Source organism: Triplophysa rosa, linkage group LG25 (genome assembly GCF_024868665.1).
Source record: "Triplophysa rosa linkage group LG25, Trosa_1v2, whole genome shotgun sequence".
NCBI classification, from domain to species: Eukaryota; Metazoa; Chordata; class Actinopteri; order Cypriniformes; family Nemacheilidae; genus Triplophysa; species Triplophysa rosa.
The window spans coordinates 6,772,516-6,792,489 of NC_079914.1; the positions used below are offsets into that span (position 1 = coordinate 6,772,516).

The following is a 19,974-nucleotide window of genomic DNA, read 5'->3' on the forward strand; positions in this document are numbered from 1 at the left end:
CAAGTGAATGTTTTGTATGGGCAAGTGAGTGAGAATTTTACTTGCCCGATCAGACAAGTAACATGAAAAAAAAATAATAACACTGCTACGAAAAATCTGTCTATGCTAAGAATAGGTGCATCAGACATAGCTGCGTGTTTGTGTGAATTGTGTTTGTCGTGGTGGTGCTTGCTTGTGTGTGACAATAATCAATGGCGCAGCGCACTGAATCCATATAACTAGATGCGGAATCCTGTTATTTAAATGTAATCTGGCTGTTCTGCTTGTCTGAATGAATGAGCTGCACAGATTAACATACAACACGAGTGATGGTCGAGGATTTGTCTGCGTCTGCACTGTATGCACTGATATAAAAACATGAACTTAAAGTCCCAGTAAAATAAAAAATTACAATGCCTATTTTTTCAAGAAATATTGCAGCATTCATTGTAAATAGTTTATCAATGTGGTTCATTCTCTTTTTAAAATGTGTGTGCCCTCATAATCTTTAGTTAAAATCTGAAAATGCACTTCCTTCCTGTAATGACTGTCCATCTTAAATATCGCATGTTAGGTGGCTTGGGCGGTCAGTCCGCTGCCAGTTCCATTTCAAAATGCAACGGCTGTTTATATACATCCAATCAAATCGCAGAGAAAGACTAAAGCCACGCCCACTATTTTTCTCATTAGAAATTCCATTTCACCCAGAAATGCGTCAAAATACAAAAAAAAAACGATTGCAACTTCCGGTTCACGGGGAGTCGGGGACTTTATTCTCCAAAGTTGCTCTGAGTTTATTTTACAAGCATTTAACTGTTTGAGTACCGCTATCGTCAGACACACACTAAACTCAAGCGTTTTCACGTTGACCTGTCAAAATAAAAGTCCTGTCAACTTGAACACAGATGAAAAAATACTGTAGTATTTGCTTAAGGAAATTGTAGTACCCTTGTAGTAAATTGATACTCTGTAGTAAACACTGTAGTATACTATAGTAAGATTCAAAGACACTATAGTATCTAGGAATTTTACTGCAGTTTACTAAGGTAAATAACACTATAGTATGCTACAGTAATTTATGTGAACAAATATACCTCTATTGTATAGCAAAAAAAAAACCCACAGAACTTGAGACAGGTGCCGTCGCGGCAAGCATGTGGTGCAACGCACTCTTCAGACGCGCGGCAAGCATGCAGAAATGACAAAGGAGATCATGGTACCAAGAGGGAATTTTATGTCGCTGTAGTTTGTCCCAGTACAGCTGTGCTCTAAACCAAGAAGAGCAGGAGGCCGTATCGAACTATTCATGAACCCCAAGAATTAAATTATCTTTAATAAACATTCATTAATAAAGACACGAGACCCAGAGCCGAACAGAACTGATGAGCTTCTGGGTCAGAACCTGTCTGAGCTGGATGGCCATGTGTGGACTCAGTTCTCCCAGGAGAACGGGCCTTAAGGAAGTCATAAATAGTCATTTGACCTCTCTAATATGGGAACTGAACACAGGCTGGGATCGGGGGATATTCTTGCAGCAAACACAACCCTGGAGGCACTGCCTTGTTCCAAGGAACCGCAATTAAAAGATTCAATGGAGATTTCCAGCGTGTTTCCCAACCGTGAGGCTGTCTGAACGAGAATGTGCACTGGATTTGGCACTAAACACAGCCTAAATTATATAATACAATTGAGAGCAGTAATAAATGCCAGTATTTAAATAAGACCGATGAATCAAAAGTAAATCTGTTGACACCAATTCATTGCGAATCAGAACTGAGACTGATTCGGTTGCTAATAATAATAAAAAAAATTCTAATTTCCTCTCCAGCACTTTCTAACGGTTAAGTCACAGACAATAATGCCACGTAACCACATGGCCTTGAAAGTTGTAGATGGGTTTTGGGCACTTTTCAACTGGTCAGGCTGACCATCCGAGTACCCAAAATGCCTCCAAAAGCATCAAACCATACCAGCATGACCAGTTTGGCCAGGCTGGGAGACCAGCAAACCACCTTAGGTTAGCTTAAACCATTTTTCCAGCAGGATGGCATAATACAAGTACTACGAGAATGCCTGCATGCAAAATCCTTTCACACACCATTTATCTGTTGGTGGTAATTGATCATATTAGTGTTGTCAAAAAATATCGATATTTCGATACATATAAATCTATATAGGAAACAGACAACACAATGATATGTTGTTATGAGAAGAAAAACATTTTTGGGTTCGTTTTAAAACTAGAAACTAAAACATTAGACTATGGCGGGCTAATCAATGAATGGGAAACACTGACAGACATATACATGTTCTGAAGCACAAGGGTGAATAAATGACAGAATTTTTATTTTTGAGTGAACTGTCCCAGTCATGAATCCCAGTCTTTTATCCTTTCGTATTTCAATGGCTCTCTGTTTTTTTCTGTGTGCGCTTATGTGCTGAGATAAGCCATTTCTTGTCAGGATGCCCTTACCAGGTCAGGAAAAAGAGAGACTCCTTTTCGCTGGACTAACTGTGACATTCCTCATGAGCATCCAAAGTCGCTCTTCTGAGTCAATCTCTCTTTACTTGTCTTTTACCCCATTTCCTATTCCTGCATTCATTGCAAAAGGAAGAGGATGAAGCCATAGAACCGTCTAAAATATGGCTTAGTCTATAAAAAGCATGTTGTTGTAACTACGTCAAGATAATAACTGTATTACATTAAACATTATTACGTTTATAATTATTCTCAGTTAACTTGCATGAATGGTGCATGTCAAAGCTAATAAGTTCCTCAAATACAAGCAAGTGATGCTTGTTTGCCCAATTCCTAGCAACAAGATTATAATGCGATTATCCTGTACTTCAAAACATCCACATATCGAGTTCTATACTGTCAACCAACCGCAACAAGCCTGCCCTATATTCACTTCCTGTCACATGACCTTTGACCCCAGCATTTGTGGTCTCAGTCTCGCTGAGTCACGTGTCCCAAAAATACAAGCGAGACGATGCGTCTGTAGTGCCCGGGTTATCCCGAAATGTAGATTTTAGCTGTCGAAAGGATCTAGCGAAAATGTGACAAGCTAATTAGCATGACGCAGGGACCACCTGTCTCTCACTCTCAATATGTCGCTTTCTCAGAGACTCGAGTAACTCACTCCCACTCGCGCTCTTCCTCTCTTGGCTAACCGCAATGTTTCCATTCGCCCTGCCAACCTCAGTAGTGTAGACAATAACAGAGAGATGAAGGGAAGATGCGAAGGGTTAACATGAATTTTTGGGTTGAACTATTCCTTTAAAATGTATTAAAGGGGTCATATGGCGCGAATATGTGTTTTTCTGTGTCTTTGGTGTGTTATAAGTTGCCCATGCATGTATTAGACACGTAAAATTGCAAATATTAAAGTGTCAGAACCAAAGATGCATTATATCTAAAAGCGAATGCTCACCCAGACCTGCCTGAAACGCCTCGTGTAACCACACCCCCACAAATCTACGTCAGTTTGTGGTATGATTTGACTAAGACCGCCCAAATGTATACGCAAGTAATGTGGGCGTACCTGTCAGTACAACTGCTCTGGAACCTGATGGTCCAAATATGGTAAGAGGCGTCACATTTCCATCACACGCTTGCAGTATTCGACCAATCACTACGCACTGGTTAACTGGCCAATCATAGCACACCTCGCTTTTCAGAGCGATGAGCTTTGCAAAAAATCTGCTCGTTTCAGAGAGGCGGGACCAAGTGGAAAATTGGGACGATTTTGAACCTTAAATCATGTATACACATTGCATTGCATCTAAAACAAACGATAATACTTGTTTTAGCCGTGTCATATGACCCCTAATCTACACTAGTCTAAACTGGCTTGTCAACCTCATTAGTTGATTTTTTTGCATTTGTGGTTTTATACATCCTGAAAACCCTGTTATGACATAAAAAAAATGTGATGCATGTTAAGAATAACCTTTTAACCTGTTAAAAGGTTAACTGGAGTGGAGTGTTGGGGTCTGAAGTGCACATCTGGACTGAGCGTTTCAAGAAGGATGTACTGCCACATCCCTGTCTGAGCTGAAAGGAAAGACGCCGGGCGGCTCTGGGACAGATGTTGTCACGCAGCTTCCCGTTTCGGGTTTCTCACTACGAACGGGTCTCAGACTTTTCCGCTCGTCCATTAGACCCGTTCTCTTGCTTTCTGACTTCCTGTCTCCAACTCTCTTTCCGCACTTGTGTCTTCTGTGGAGCATGTGCTTTCTGTTCTGCTGATAATTCGGTTTCCATTTCTCTCACTTTCTCAAAGATGAGCGGCGAATGAAGAGGCGAGGAGATGATGGAGAGAGAAAGTGAGAGAGACAGAGGTTCCTGTGGTTTCTAATGACACCATATTAGGGCACAATGATGAGACCAAGGATACCACTCTACTCCCACCCTCTCTCTGTCTCTCATCCCTCCATTTCAAACTCTGTTGTTTTGGTTACAGCACTTAAATGAGGGCATAAAGTACATAGGGAGTCCCTCTTTCATTGCCATCTGACTCCATCACTGTCTCGCTCTCGTTCTGGTATTGAGCTCACGGGATGACGCACAGAACAAGCGAGCTGCGTCATACTGACCCACACACAAACTAACAGCGATGTCCCTCAGTCTATTAGTGACCAAGATGGATGAGACACAGCGTTTCTACGTCTTTTCTCTTGGACAAGTACACAACTGTGGTTTGCTAAAGCATACAGTACATGTTTATTTCCTGTAGAGAGAGGACAATTTTATTAAAAAGCATGCTTGGACATTCCATCTTAAGCCAGGTGCACACGGTTCAGGCTTTCCTATAACTAAACGGCGCTAGCGACACAAAGGTCAGGGGTTTCGAGTCACATGGAAGCCAAAAGCGCTACAAAACCAGAAACATACATTTTGCCCACTATTTTGCATTGTGGGGGGAAATCAGCAGTTTATGCATTTGTGCATTGTTCACCGATGGCCGATCAAACTGGCTTTGGTCAGAAATTTCGGACATGGTCAGGAGTCTAAGTATAATTACAATGTGTATTGCAGAATGTGATATGAAAGACTGCTGATGAAAAAAATGATTTAAAAAAGCCTGCAAATTCCAACTGGGCTTGCAAACAAATGTACATATTTACAAGCATGTTTGAAGTTTAGCTATACACAGTGAAGACTTTAAAATTCTATTTGTCCATGTATAGATCCGAGGGCTGTTCAACAATAAATCACATCCAGAATAAAAGAATAGCAAGAACATACATCTATTCTCATTGCTGCCGTCCATCACATATGAGTATATTATTGTGTGCTCTCTCAATTGCATTACAGAAGCACTGTCACACAGTTCCCACTGCGGCCAAACATTGCTCTTCCATACAATGGCTGTACAGAGTGACCCACAGTGTGGTTAAGTGCCACATGCATGCATGAGTGATCTCTTAACATTTGCTTGCATCCTTGCTTTAAAAAACACGCTCACACACAAAGCTTCACATGTCACCGATGGGAAATCTGACATACAGATCTGATGTTACAGCCCTGTGTGTGAGTTTTGGGCAGGTGTGCAAGTCATGCTGAAGGTCACGGTGCGGGCATGTGTGGTGATTGTACGCAATCATGCACATAATACAAAAACTCTTCAACAGACACAGGCTAAGGACGTGTTCACACTTGACTTCTTTTTTGAAGCTGCTAGCATCTGTTTTACATTATAATCCTATGGAGTAACCCGTGTTTTCAAAAAAGTCCTGAGCGTTTTTTAAACGCCAGCACCAGCGTCTTTTTCTGCAGCTCAGAGTGTCTTTTGAGGTTCGAAAAACTTCAACTTTTCTGAAAAAAATGCCCTACGTCAAGCCCCTTTTTCACAACTAACCAATAACAGAGACCTGACGTTTCCATAACAACATGCGAGGAACGTGATTGGTCAAGAAGGCTCAAGCTCGAAAAAATAAAATGGCATCCGATCGCCCGTTGGAGCATAGTTTTGAATAAATGTAAGTTTAATTTTCACTTTCAATATCTTCTGATTGCATTTCTAGCGATAAATCAGTATTGTAGTTTTTAAATATGTGATTATTGCAAAGACGCTCTCTGTTTATAATTCAAACAGACGTCTGTTACGCTGCCTATGAAGCCTGTCTGCCTTCGTGCACAAATGCTATCTTTGAACATTGCCGGCTGCTATTTGTAACCACAGCGCAAATATTTTTTTTTAACTAAAAAAGCACCATTGTCAACTTTTTCTTGTCAAAAAAGAAGTCTAGTGTGAACATGGCCTAAGTTGAACTTGATGTAAATGAGATCAGTGTAGATTTCAAAGGATTACCACTTGGTCTTTTAGCATTTTTGGTACCCAAACTACAGTTAAAGAGATAGTAGGCACAAAAATAAAAAAATCTGACACTCATTAACCCATGTCGTTCTAAACCTGTATAAACCCTTATCATGTGGAACACAAAAGAAGATGTTTTGAGAAATATCTCAGTGGTTTCGTGTCTATACAATGGAGGTCAATGGAGTCCAATGTTGTTTGGTTACCAACGTTCTTCAAAATATCTTCATTTGAGTTCTGCAAAAGAAAGAAAGTCATGCAGGTTTGGAGGGTGAGGGTGAGCGCATGAGGGTGAGTCAATGATGAAAGACTTTTCATTTCTTAAAGGTGTTTCAACAGATCAGTAAACCATTCCCACAGTGCTTGCTTTGTAACACACATTTTCCCACACACAACACGACTCTGACCTCCGGCTTCAGGAAGGTGTCTTATCAAAGTAATTCCCTGACCTGTCCACATGCAAAACAAGGCCACAGCCTGGCAAACACACAAAACGAACCAGCTGTGTCAACACACACACACAAGCAGTTATGTAGTGATGTAAAAGTCAGGCGTTCGAGAGAAAAATGTCTGGAGCTAAAGTATGCTCTCTGTCTGAAAGCCTGCCTGGTGAATGTGCCTCAGCATGTTTCTGCAGGAAAAAAAGATTTTTCAGATTAGTCAAAAACAGGCCATGACATCACCTGACAACACTTTTACTCAAAAATATATGTAAGAGCTTCTGTATTGAACAGATCAAGAGAAAACAAAAGGTGTGTGCCTGAGTCTCAGAGTTGACTGGCTGACAGAAGATACACGGAGTGGTTCTCGGAAATGAATCTGAATTTACAGCAACGTCTCTCTTTGAGCCGTGAGCCAGATTTCTTCAGATAGACAGATTGAGCCTAAGGCACTTCAGCACAGAATGAACCCTCCCTGAACTTTATTACCTCAAGTGTCGCACTGAATTATATACATTCTGATGCATTGTTTTTATAAACTTTCTACACACATAGAATTATGAATATTAAATTTAATATGCAATATTCTTAAGTAACAATAGGGATGGGTATTTTCGACCACTTTTCATTTCGAGTACTGGACAGGTTTGAAAAACGAGTACTCGATTAATCGGGGGGCGGGGCGCGTGCATCATGGCAATGATGTAACGAATTTAATTATGCTACAACACCGATGCAACATTTTATGTTGATAAAACTATGACAAGATCTGTTGTCAATTATAAAAATAAAAAAAATCACCATAAATGTTTTTGAAAATACAGTAAACATTAAAAAGAATTATCAGCATGAGGTGAAGCATCATCTACTGTACGAGTACTCGAGTATGATCTTCATGAAAATTAACCAATTTTTGGGTTTATTTTGCAGTAAACCTTCGAGCCAAAAAATTACAATGGTCTTACACTAACCATAGCTTAATTTTCGTATTTTAAGTAAAATTATAGTATTACAAATTGCAATCATTCTTATAAAATAATGGTTAACTTTCTAAGAGAAGGACTTATGAGCAGTGACATAGCAACAGTTACTTCATCCATGTTGTAACATCTTTATCCAACATCATTACTCAAAAGTGAAAGATTTAAAATATTTTACACAGTCAATGGGCCTCATTTATGGAACATTCGTAAATATGTGTGTACATTTTGAGTAATTTGCACGTAAAACGGACCTTCCCGAAAACTTTCTTCCGGATTCACAAATACTTCGTAAACGTCAGATTTGATAGTGAAATGTGTGCATGTTAATGAATTCCAATCACTCATAAACAGGGCGCGCCTGCATGCGCTTTTATAATTAGCATAATCTCCAGCTCCGGCTCCGCCTCTGCACTACAGCTACGCAAATTACGCATCTAGGAATGCTGGAGTCCTCTGGACTTCATTCTCTGGTTTGGCAACATTATTGCATAAATGCATAATAGGCTTACAAATAAATTAATAAATTAAACAGTGTCCACCAAAGCGATTTTAGCCAGCTGAAATAATACCTCCTCTGAAAATGACAAGCTGGTAATGCCCGAGAACGCTTTGGAAGCACTGCGCATTTTTCCGGAGACGTTGCGTTGGTTGCTGTGATTTGGAATATCCATGACAGTTACATGTTACTAGTGTCTTATTTTAAAAATGCAGTAACCAGCAATAATAACTTCTCCATTGTTGTGTATGATGGTTGGTCAATGTAGTGTTTGTCCCGCCTATCCTCCACTGTGGTTGGACAGCTGTGCAAAAAAGGACAGTGACGAGCTCTGCGTTTTACCCAAAGTTAGAGTAAAAAATGAAAAAAGACCGGGCAAAAGAACTCGTGAAATATCATTATGATACACAGATGCAGTGTCATCAGTTTGTCTAAAAGAATACAGAACTTTGAATATGTACACACCATTTACACGTGGTAGGGAGCAGGTGCAAATTTCTTTCGTACCAACTAACATTTTGAAAATACATGAATCCGAAAATTTACGTCAAAACGACTTTACGAACGATTTACTCAAAAAATCGTTCTGCTCGTGTTTCATGAATGATGCCCATTGTGTATTAAAAAGTTATGCAGCTTTTGCATACGTTTATTACACCATTTAAAAAAAAACATGGTACACAGTTTTTACTTCAGTCTTACTTCAGTCTTCAACACTTCATCAATCAAAACTTGGACATAACTGGACATCTAAAGACAAAAATAGCTTTCCAACTCTGTGTATTTACACCCACATACACTCACGTTGTGGCTTCTCAACAGACTGGACAAACCAGTCCAGTCCGGCCAGTCTCAAAGACAGTGTGATGATCCGAGCGCTCGGATGAAAAAGCGGAATGAGGACAGACAATTATAGATTCTTCACTCCATGTGCGCTCAACACACACAAACTCCAGCAGCAGATCTTTCTGTATAATATATTTACTATTGGCAAAAATATGGTTGTTTATACATGTCTATACATCTGAATGGAGGAAGGGAATTGCTTTCCCAAATAAAGAGCTAGTCCGTACAGCCTGGCAAGAGTATATGTCCGAGTGCGAGCGAGCAGGGTTGGGCTTCTTATCTGCAAGAACACACTCTGATCTGAGCGGATCATTTCCACCAAAACAACTAGCATTGAGAGCAGGGCTGACCAATATAATGTGGTCATATATAAATTTACATAAGTTTAATAACACCATAAAAACAAAACTCATGAAACTAGTTAGGAAACGTAAAAGGCCAAATAAAAAGTACATTTCAAATCATTAACCATACTGATATTTACAAAATCGCTAAATAAAATGTTTTTTCCTGCCAATAGGGGTGTAATGATTGACACAAATTGTGTGGGGTGTAATGGTAGATAAAAATTGTTATAGACTTGACAAACTTTCTGTTTGTCAATAGAAAATGGAATAGGTTTGTCACAAAAAAACCTGAATAAAATGTTTACATTAAAGGGCTAGTTCACCCAAAAATTAAAATTCTGTCATTATTTACTCACCCTCAGGTTGTTTCAAACCTGTTTAAATGTCTTTGTTCCTTTAAACACAAAGAAAGATATTTGTAAGAATGTTAGCAATTTTCAGCTCTGTGACATCATCCACTACTATTGTAGGAAAAAAAGATAATTTTTTTGTTCTGTAGAACACAGTGAGGTATTTTGAATAATTTAGGAAAACAAACGGTTTAGGACACTTTTGACTATCATTTTTTTTTCCTACTATGGCAGTCAATGATGTCACAGAATTGAAAATTACTAACATTCTTCCAAATATCTTCATCAGGACAAAGTAATTTAAACAGGTATGAAATGACATGAGGCCGAATAAATGATGACAGAATTTTCATTTTTGGGTGAACTAAGATCTAAACCCTAATAAAGCACTTTTTAACACATAACATACCGCCCAGTGCTAGGGTTGTTCCGATTGATGATACTATTGTGTATCGATGATACTCAGACATATCGGCGATAGCTGATTCCTTAGACGATAGTTGGCTGTTCGCAAATATATGTTGCAAATTAATATTACAAACTCGCATTGAACATTTCTTCGTGCAAGAGTGCTTAGGTTTTTCCTCACGCCAGAGATAGTTTATAATGTGCGGGGTTTGAGGTTTCTGCGCACGAGAGAGTGGTTTGAAACCAGCGCACGAGTTGTTCCCATTTGGTAATCAAGTAATAACAGCGCACGTGGGCATCAATGATGCATTTGGATTAATAATATTGATTTACAGCAAGTTTACTTTCTCTCGTTTAAAAGGTTGCAGTGGGAAGTAACAAGGTTGCCAACTGCACTGAACTTAGACTCTGATAGAATGCTAATTTCAGTCACACATGAGCATTTTCTAGCCACGTAAGCTTCTGTTTTTGTCCAAAAATCCAGCTTGTCATAGATAAATGCGTAATTGCCCTGCCCCTCGATACTATCGTGTATCGGCGATCCACAGGCTGGCGATAGAATGATCTGACTATAGAGAAAATAGCCCAACACTACCAGTGCTAATTGAAAATATGTCATAATACATCAATGGCTTGAGCTATAATGGAGATGCTTTACAAATGAAACTTTAGAGAAATCATTTGTTGTTGAACTGTAGTTAATATTGCAGTTTCTGTCAATTCCTATTCATTTATCTGTACTGATACAATAGCAATATCTTTCTGTCCCTTCACTTCCTGTTTCTCTCCAACATTTGATTTTCCTTCTATCCCAGAGAGAAAAACATACATCTGCATCTCTTAACCAATGAGATTCAAGCAGTCAGGAACAGTGCTGTCAGAAATTCAATTCTCTGTATTCCCAGTTGATTTCAAGCTAACTTACATTTACATTTATGCATTTAGCAGACGATTTTATCCAAAGCGACTTGCATTGCATTATACTATAAATTTGTTTCCAAGTATTTTAAGTATTGGCTCTCTCAACAACCTCAAAACGCATTTTGTGCATCCCCATCATTCAAATGCTTCATCAGTGTTCTCTAGCATGTAAGCGGCATGAGATTGATATCTGCAGTCTTCTCATTTAAGAGTGAAACAGGCAGGAGAGAAACAAATGCTGATGTTATTCATTCCTAATTGATCTCTGTTCTGAGTGCCACAGTGATAAGTTACCGGCCCGCTTTGTTTTACACTGTGGAAACAGTGGTGGAACGGATCAACATATTATGCAGGATTAATACATTCAATTCAATGACGGGAAAAACTGCCAAAATTGAATTTAATGGACAATTATGTTTTACAATATTTACTATTTTTACAAAACAAATACTGTTTATTATTTTGCTTATTCTGTTTATACTGTACGGTTAACAATGCTGTTGAAGGAGTTAGGAACTTACACTGTTGATAATTACATTATGTCAGCAATCACTTACCAGGCATTAAAAATTCTTAAAATGGCAAAATTGATCTCAGTTACAGTTTACAGGATTTGAATAGAACCGCCTACTATTAAAAAAAACAACGTCAACATGGCTAATTTAATCGCTGTCAGTATAAACACACATTTTCAAATATAGTTTGTTTAGACAGAACACACACAGACCATAGGTGTGGAGCAGGGAGGGTCAAACCACAGACAGGTACAGTCCAGGGAAAATGCTAGAAATAGAAACCCTCACGGCGAGACAGACAGTGACGCATCCCTCACACATCTGGGCTGCTCGCATGTGCATTCTGTGTCATTGTTCACACCCAACAGAGTCAGACAGTAACATGGGGGTTACATGACCACAATCAGCCGGAAAACCATCCGTGAGAGACCAGAGAACCGTCTAGTAGGGATGGGCGATATTATATCGTTTGCGATATACCGGTAGAAATTCCCCACACGATAGGAATTAGTCTTCCTGCGATATAAACGATAAATTCTAGTTGATGACGTACTTCTTTGTGAGACCCATTCACAGCTCATATGTGAAGCGAAAACGGGTATAGCGGAGGGCGGACGTGAAGCTGAGAAAGAGTTTGCACTAAAAGACGAGCTCTAAATCTCGTTTAGGTTGGCACTGTAGATGCATCCGAGTTAATGTTTAGTTTCACTTTCGTTTTATTTAATTCGTTTGTTAAGTATTCGTTGATAGTCATAATACGTTACACCACAACATTTAGTTTGGCTAAAAGTATTTATTTAAACATTCGTTAGATGTTATGTGCGCGTGCGCAAATTGTTTAATATGATTTCTTGCCTGTTATATACAGGATGAATGGAGCGTCCCGTGCGCAGCTCGCGCCCACATGTGCTTTCATAGCGACACAGCGCGCATAGCACTGCTGCCTGTTTACATACAAAACAAAATGCGAGTTTGTATTACGTTATTTTAAATACGTTTATGAGCGTATAAAAGCATGGATTATTTAATTAGATTTCTTTTATCCGCATTTTTCTGTTCTCTTTCTGTAGCGCGAGTCATAGACAGATTCAGTGTATGTTGCTGTGAGAAGAGAAGGTTCACACAGTTCAAGAGAGAGTGATTGACAGCGTGATGCGATCGATCGTTTCCACCCAACAATAGAATATATACAGTTTTAGGTATGACATGATGTGTTTATTGAGCTTTAGTTCATTTAACTTTTCTTTACTACAACCTTTTGAAGTCGAATCTCACTATTATATTTTATATTTACAAAAATACTGTAGGTATATTTTAGGAGCTGTTTGATTTGGGTTAAGTTTTACTTTTTGATAATATTTGTTTTTCTGAGGGTCTAGACTACATGCAGCTACTATCACTTGACGCAAAAAACAGCGGTGGATGGCGTTATGGATATATCGCCATTTTTATCGTTATCGCAACAAATACCAGGAATTATCGTGATAGAGTTTTAGGGCCATATCGCCCATCCCTACCGTCCAGTCCATCACCTCTTACACAAATGTGTGATGTCATCATCCAGCAGTCAGCATTACTTTAGTCCAACTAGAGTAGACTACTTTCTAACTAACGCCCTCACTAACCTTTGGTTACAGAAATGTTGCATTCAAATATGCAATTCACCAATTGACACCTTGTTTTAACCTTCTGTTAACACAGTGAATCACAGTTTTCAAAGAGAAAGTTCACCCAAAACTTCAAATTCTGTCATTTATTCGCCATCATGTCGTTCAAAACCAGTATGCAACTCTTTCTTGTGTGGAACACAGAAGCAGATATTATGGGAAATGTTTCTGTGGTTTGTCTTCATACAATGGAAGTCAATGGAGGTCAGTGTTGTTTGGTTAACAACATTCTTTAAAATATCTTCTTTTGTGTTCTGCAGAAGAAAGAAAATCAAACAGGTTTGTACTGACATGAGGATGAGATGATGATAAAATAATTTTCATTTTTGGGTGAACTATCCCTTTAAAAGCCTAGTACTGTCTGGATAAACTAAGATCACAACTATACAGCCACTATACATCAGTCGCCACTCCTTTCTGACTGGCAAGAGGATTTTTGAAGAAACACAGCTGATAAAGAAGGGAGGCGACACATACAACGAGAGATTCGGTAAAGAAACAGGAAAACAATTTTTTTACTGGTGTGTGACTTTAAATCTTAAAGCTTAGTTGGGTGTAGACATTTATGTAGCCACTTATGTTATTGAAAAGCACAGTCATCAATGTGTGAAGACTGAATCAGAGGGAGGCCACAATATAAGAGCTATAACAGCACTACAAAAGAGTTATAAATGAACCTTCAAAGAAGCTGCTACAATTAACTAACTAAACAGATTATATCAGGGTGCAGAGGACATAGGTGACGGGTCAGGTTACACAATGAGAGCTTATCTTATCCATCATCAAGGCTGTTAAGATAATAACTTCATGACTGCTGTTACCAACACATATACAGTTAAACAACAAATTGGTGTTGCAAAAATGTGGTACTAAGGAGACACAAATGCTCTTTTCCAAAACAGAGCAAGCTGCCTACAGCATTAGCATTTTGATGGGTACAGTCCCAACATGCAAAAAAATACACTGTAGTCATGCTGCCCGTACTGTCGAAGCTAAATTCCAAGGCACCATCAATATGTACCCTCCACATAGGAATTCCCAAAATGCACTGCAACAAACTAATTGAAAAAAAGTGAATCAGTGTGTAGCGAGGAAGGCGGGACGAGAGCCGTGGGGCAGGAAGGCGGGGCCGGTGGCGTGAGTGATAATGAGTATCAGCTGTACGTGCACCGGTCCCGCATGCCTCACGGGGAGCTAGGGAGCATAAGAGGACGAGCGACAGGACTGCCGGGGAGAGAGGACCGGGCCCGGAAATGTTAAGTTTTATTTATGTTTGTGTGGCCGGCAGTCGACCGTGAGGTGGCTGCCGGCCTTTTACTTCCGTGTTATTGTTTGTTTATTTTTGATTAAAGTTTATTGTTTAAATGTTCGCCGGTTCCCGCCTCCTTCCTTCCCTACATTGAACTTAGTTACATTGGTGCCGAAACCCGGGAGGAAGGAGGGACATGCTGTCGAAGAGCCCTCGCCGCCGAGCGGCCTCGCGGTGCTGAGGAGTTCGGGCAGCGCGGACGAGGGCGTCCGCCAACGGCTGCCCGAGATCGTGGTGCTGGAACGATGGGATTCGGTGGGGACGGAGAGCCCGCAGCCGTGCTCCTGGGACGAGGTGGGATGGCGGCCATGGAGGGAGCTCGGGAGTGCCGGCTGCCCTCAGCCAGAAGCCATCGCCGGCCGCCAGGAGGCGGAGGAGGATCGGGCCGTCCACCGAACGTCCAGCACCACAGCATAGTACCGCGAGGAAGAGCCTCTCGGCTGGCTGAGGACCGAGCGACGGCGTGTCGGGGAACCGGACTATTTTTTTTTTCCTCTCTCCCCTCTCTCGTCCCTGTCGCTCGGGGTGCTCCCGGCTCCGTTCTCTCGTCTCGTCGGTGCGTACCCCCAGGCGCTGGGGCTCTCAAGGGGGGGCCCCCCGGGGGGGGAGTAAGCACAGGTGCGGTGGTACCCCCCGGCCTGTGAGGGGCGATGGGGGTATGTAGCGAGGAAGGCGGGACGAGAGCCGTGGGGCAGGAAGGTGGGGCCGGTGGCGTGAGTGATAATGAGTATCAGCTGTACGCGCACCGGTCCCGCATGCCTCACGGGGAGCTAGGGAGCATAAGAGGATGAGCGACGGGACTGCAGGGGAGAGAGGACCGGGCCCGGAAATGTTACGTTTTATTTATGTTTGTGTGGCCGGCAGTCGACCGTGAGGTGGCTGCCGGCCTTTTACTTCCGTGTTATTGTTTGTTTATTTTTTATTAAAGTTTATTGTTTAAATGTTCGCCGGTTCTCGCCTCCTTCCTTCCCTACATTGAACTTTGTTACACAGTGTAATTACAATTTTGGAATAAATCAAGGGAATCAATAGGGTGACTAAATGACAAAGGAACAAGTACCATAGATGTGTATATTTACATCATTTTTCTTAAACGTCTTACCTTTTAGCTGCTCAGTAACACTGTGCCCGACACGTTCACTCACTCTCCCGTCCTCTCTCTCGTAGCGGTCATCCAGAAAGCTTCCGGTGACCTCCGACAAGTGCACCTTCCCTGCCACGCCCAGCTGTTCCATAAGATTGGCCAAGTTGACATCATTGGACCAGACGTCAAACTTAAAGCGCTTCATTCCCAGAATGCCACAAAGCACAGTGCCTGTATGCACACCAACACGCATGTCCACAGTCTCGGACGTCTCCTGGCAGAACTGCTCGATGGCCTGGATCATCCCGAGGCCCATTTCCACACAACAGTAAGCGTGATCGGTCCGTGGCTCTGGGCAGCCCGCTACGCAATAATAACAGTCTCCTAAAGTGCTGATCTTCTCACAGCGGGTCAACTCGCACAGACGATCAAAGCGACCAAACAGGTCGTTCAGCAGTCCGACCAGGGCATGAGCGGATTTGTTGGCACTCATTTTGGTGAATCCCACAATGTCGGCGAAGAGGATGCTGACTGGCTCCATGCGCTTCATGTTGAATGGTCTGAAAATGATTTGTCCACGAGGGATGGAGTTTTTCTTACGTTTGTTGCTCTTGGGGCTGGACGAGGTTGCGGCGGACGCCGTAGCGACGGAGCATGCACCTGCGCTGTATCTTTTCCCAGAGCTTTCGCTCTCCTCGTCTCCCTGCTTCATCAGCTCGTCTGCCACCAGCCTGGGCATCACCGAGTGGATCATCCGCTCCTTCAGCACTTTCTCCACCTCCAGGTCCTTTCCATGCATGATGGCCTGCCCCACCTTGAGGAAGGTACTACGAGAACGCACCTCGGACATAATGAATATGTGGATGCCGATGACGTGTGCGCACAGGTGTAGGAGGGCTTTACCTGGGCCGAGCCATCTCAGAGTGTCCCAATCTGAACTATGCAGGAGATGCAACCAGCCAAAAGCCTCATAGAGGAAAGAATACAAAAGTCCAAGAAGCACACATGCATACAGACGCAAATGCAGCACACTGTACAGCAAAAGCAGCACCTCCATACAAAGAGAGAACGTCCCAACAGGTGATATGCAAGGTGCATGTTGAGAGGACACGTCACCTAGTGATTGATTCTTCCCACCAAAATGAGCAAAGTGGCCAGTTTGCGTCTGAGGTGCCAGTGTGATGCCAAACATGATTACTGTGAGTAAAAAGGAGGCGTGGTTATAAAAACGTGCATACACTTTCGAAAAAGTAAACCAGAGGAAGACGAGGCACACCACAAAAAAAAACCCAGTCGGCACCAGGAAGTTTGTAGGGTCACACCTGGTGTTATTGATCGCAAAGTACACTGCCCACAGGAACGCAGCAATGGCCAGGTAAAACAAAACGTAGCGGAAGCGTCTCTGCAACTGTGGAAAGCAGCGCTCCCGGCATGCCTCCTCCAGGATGGGCGAGTCAAATTTGGGGTCCCAGCACTGTGCGGCAGACCTTTCAAACAACGGTGGCACTCTTCTCTGACTGCTCAGATGAGTCATGATAGCCTTGGGTACACCCAACTCCCCAGAGCTGCAGCTGGATGAGATGCTATATTTGCAAGGCTTGCCGCTGGGCACATTTGCACGCTCGCCCTCTCGGTCTGGACCGACCTGTTGAATGCGGGGGTCGCTTATTCGCACGGTAACAGCCCCTCCTTCACTATCGCACCCAACCTCCGTCTCTTGCTGTGGCAATGCCATGGCGATGAGACAACAATTGTCTTTAAGTGATCACATATCAGCTACTGCCAAGAGTTAAAAAGGTGGCATTTTAATATAGACCAAGATTGTTATAAAAAAGGGTCGCTTCCACGTACTGTGTGCATTTAATACAAAAATGGGCCGTTCTGGACTCTTGAGCAGTTCGTTATCCGTGCTCCGATTACGTCAGCACTCGGATTCCTTTATATTATCTGGCTCAGAAGTGCGTGAACGCGCATGCGTGTTCTTTGACTCCGCGCGTGCGGCCGAGACTGACGCACTGTCATTCGCTCTGTTCCTTCTCGAGCACATCGCTTTTATTTCACACACAATACAAAAGCAACTACGTATCATTAAAAGAGAAAACGTGTAAGGTGCTGTCTGTCCATCTAGGGGTTGAGAAGCTGTCGTGAAATTAGAGTTTAATCCAGTCAACACCGTCCATCAGACATCCTCTCCTATGTTTGAATTGACTTTCCCTTTACAATCTACATTCGAAAGTAATTTCATTTTACATTTCGTATTTCCAAATGCCAGATTTCACACATTTCTTGTAGTCGCTTTCGTCAGTTTTCAGTCCGCAAATATCAAACGTAACTTGTCAGCTTGTCTCTAGAGACTTATCGGTCAAAAAGCGCCCGTTTCTGAGAGAAACATTTTTAAAAGCACGAATTTTCCCTTTAGAGCTACAAAAAAACACTTTTAGTTCAACACTTAAGTCTCTAGCAAGAAATGTTGTGACATCAAAACGAAGCAATAATTACCCTCATATTCATAACCCGTAAACTGAGGAAAAGTAAACGTCTGTCTGTAAGACTATACAGTTGCTCGTTTTTCGTCCAAAACTAGGGCAGATCCCGTTACTGCCCCTGTCGTGGGTAAAAAGGACGGCCTATTCCCATGGAGGAGCCCCCTCCTTTCCTGAACACCCACTCCGGATAACAACAGTGAATATTCCGGCTTTCAAAAAGCATTTAAATACTTCCAAACACAAGTTGCGCTTGAAGCTCAATTTGACGTCGCGACAACTTTTAATGACATCAGCCGTTTGCGTGTCGCTGCCGTACACATCTGCCAGCTCGAGACGATAAATAACACTTACGATTTAAATGTTTTAAGAAGAAAATACTTATGACATCGAGCCACTTTGACAAGTCTAAGTCTGCTGACGAGAAAACTATATCCTCGCTCACGTGAATATGTTTTGTAGTCCTACGTAGTCGTTCTTAATCAGCTCCCAAAGTTATTTCAAACAATATCAATGCAAAGTATTCAAAACGAAGACGAAAGTTTTGTTCATCCAGGCCTCGACACTCGTGGAGTTCAGAGCAAGAATGACTATTCACGTAACGTTACTCCCTCACTTCAAACACATCCTCGAACACCACTCTCCGATTTATTCCTCAGGGACGCCATGAAGAAACGCCTTTTCCGTCTAGTATTCCTCCAAAACTCCGTACAAGTCCGATATTTTCCGCGGGCAAGCTCATGCCAGGCGAACGCGGCGCGGCTCCGTCGCGTACTCTTTCGTCAGCTCTCGGTTCTCCTCGCCGCCCGCGCGAGCCTGTTGAAGGCTGTGTCTGCTTCAGATCGGAGTTCAACCCGCTGGTTGGCGCTTTACCCGGGCGCGGCGTTCACCAGCACCACCACCATGTTCTGAGCACACTCGGAGAAGATGGTTGTGGGCGTGCTGTGTGCAGCAGGGTGGACAAGTTGACTACAGTGTTGGAATACAGGGGAGGGGGCAAGTCCGAGGGGAGCGCGCACGCAGGGCTCGCTTAACGGCAACGCGCACGCATGAGAAAGTCAAGTTGGACTGATGTTCTATGGGCACGGGGCCCAATATTTTTTAATATAAAAGAACAGGTTCGTCTAGTGTGATTATAAAAGTATTTATTTAACGTGCCTAGATTACTTCTTAGAAACCGTATTTGACATGCTCTTTGAATAATACCGATAATTAAAAGTATGTACACAAAGAAAATGTACAAAAATCTAACGAGTTTGTATAGCATATTGTATTTATTTTATGATTTATTAAACTAACCCCAACAAATTGCTGCTGTTTTTAGAGAGAGAGAGAGAGAGAGAGAGAGAGGGAGAGAGAGAGATGGAGAATGAGAAAAATGGTTTACCGTTTTTTTTTCTCAAAAGTTCTACTTAATGCTTTTATCCAAAGCAACTTACAGTACTCAAGCCATACATCTAGAGCTCAAGTTTATTTTATGCAAAGTTTTCATTTTAAAGTTAGGTTATGATACAATTAGTAATCGTATTTTACTTTAATTAAAACAATAGTTTAAAAAAAGTGTGTTATGTTTCCATATAAAGACCCAAAAAAAGTGTGTGGGTGTCGTATCTCACAGAAACATATTTGAGATTTTTGAGATTCTAGGTGCGTCTTGAACTTTGATCCAGCAGATAAGTCGCATCCAAGTGATAATCACCCCATGCTTCCTGTGTCAAACATGTATCTTGTCCACGTTCACAGACATGCTGTGTTGTGTCAGAATTGAAAGTTTATGGCACAGGACTCTGTTGAGGAATTTAACCAACACCAACTTCATCCTT

The 19,974-nt window shown here is 41.9% G+C and overlaps 1 protein-coding gene across 1 annotated transcript in view; it reads right to left on the bottom strand.

The window, feature by feature from the left end:
• The window catches only part of adcy9 (adenylate cyclase 9), a 31,623-nt gene extending 12,480 nt beyond the window's left edge, over positions 1 to 19,143 (bottom strand). Inside the window, exon 1 of the mRNA XM_057325103.1 lies at positions 15,687 to 19,143. Within this exon, the coding sequence (XP_057181086.1) occupies positions 15,687 to 17,403 (1,717 nt within the window). The 5' untranslated portion in view covers positions 17,404 to 19,143. The remainder of the gene's footprint in view (positions 1 to 15,686) is intronic.
• Positions 19,144 to 19,974: the final 831 nt, after the last annotated feature.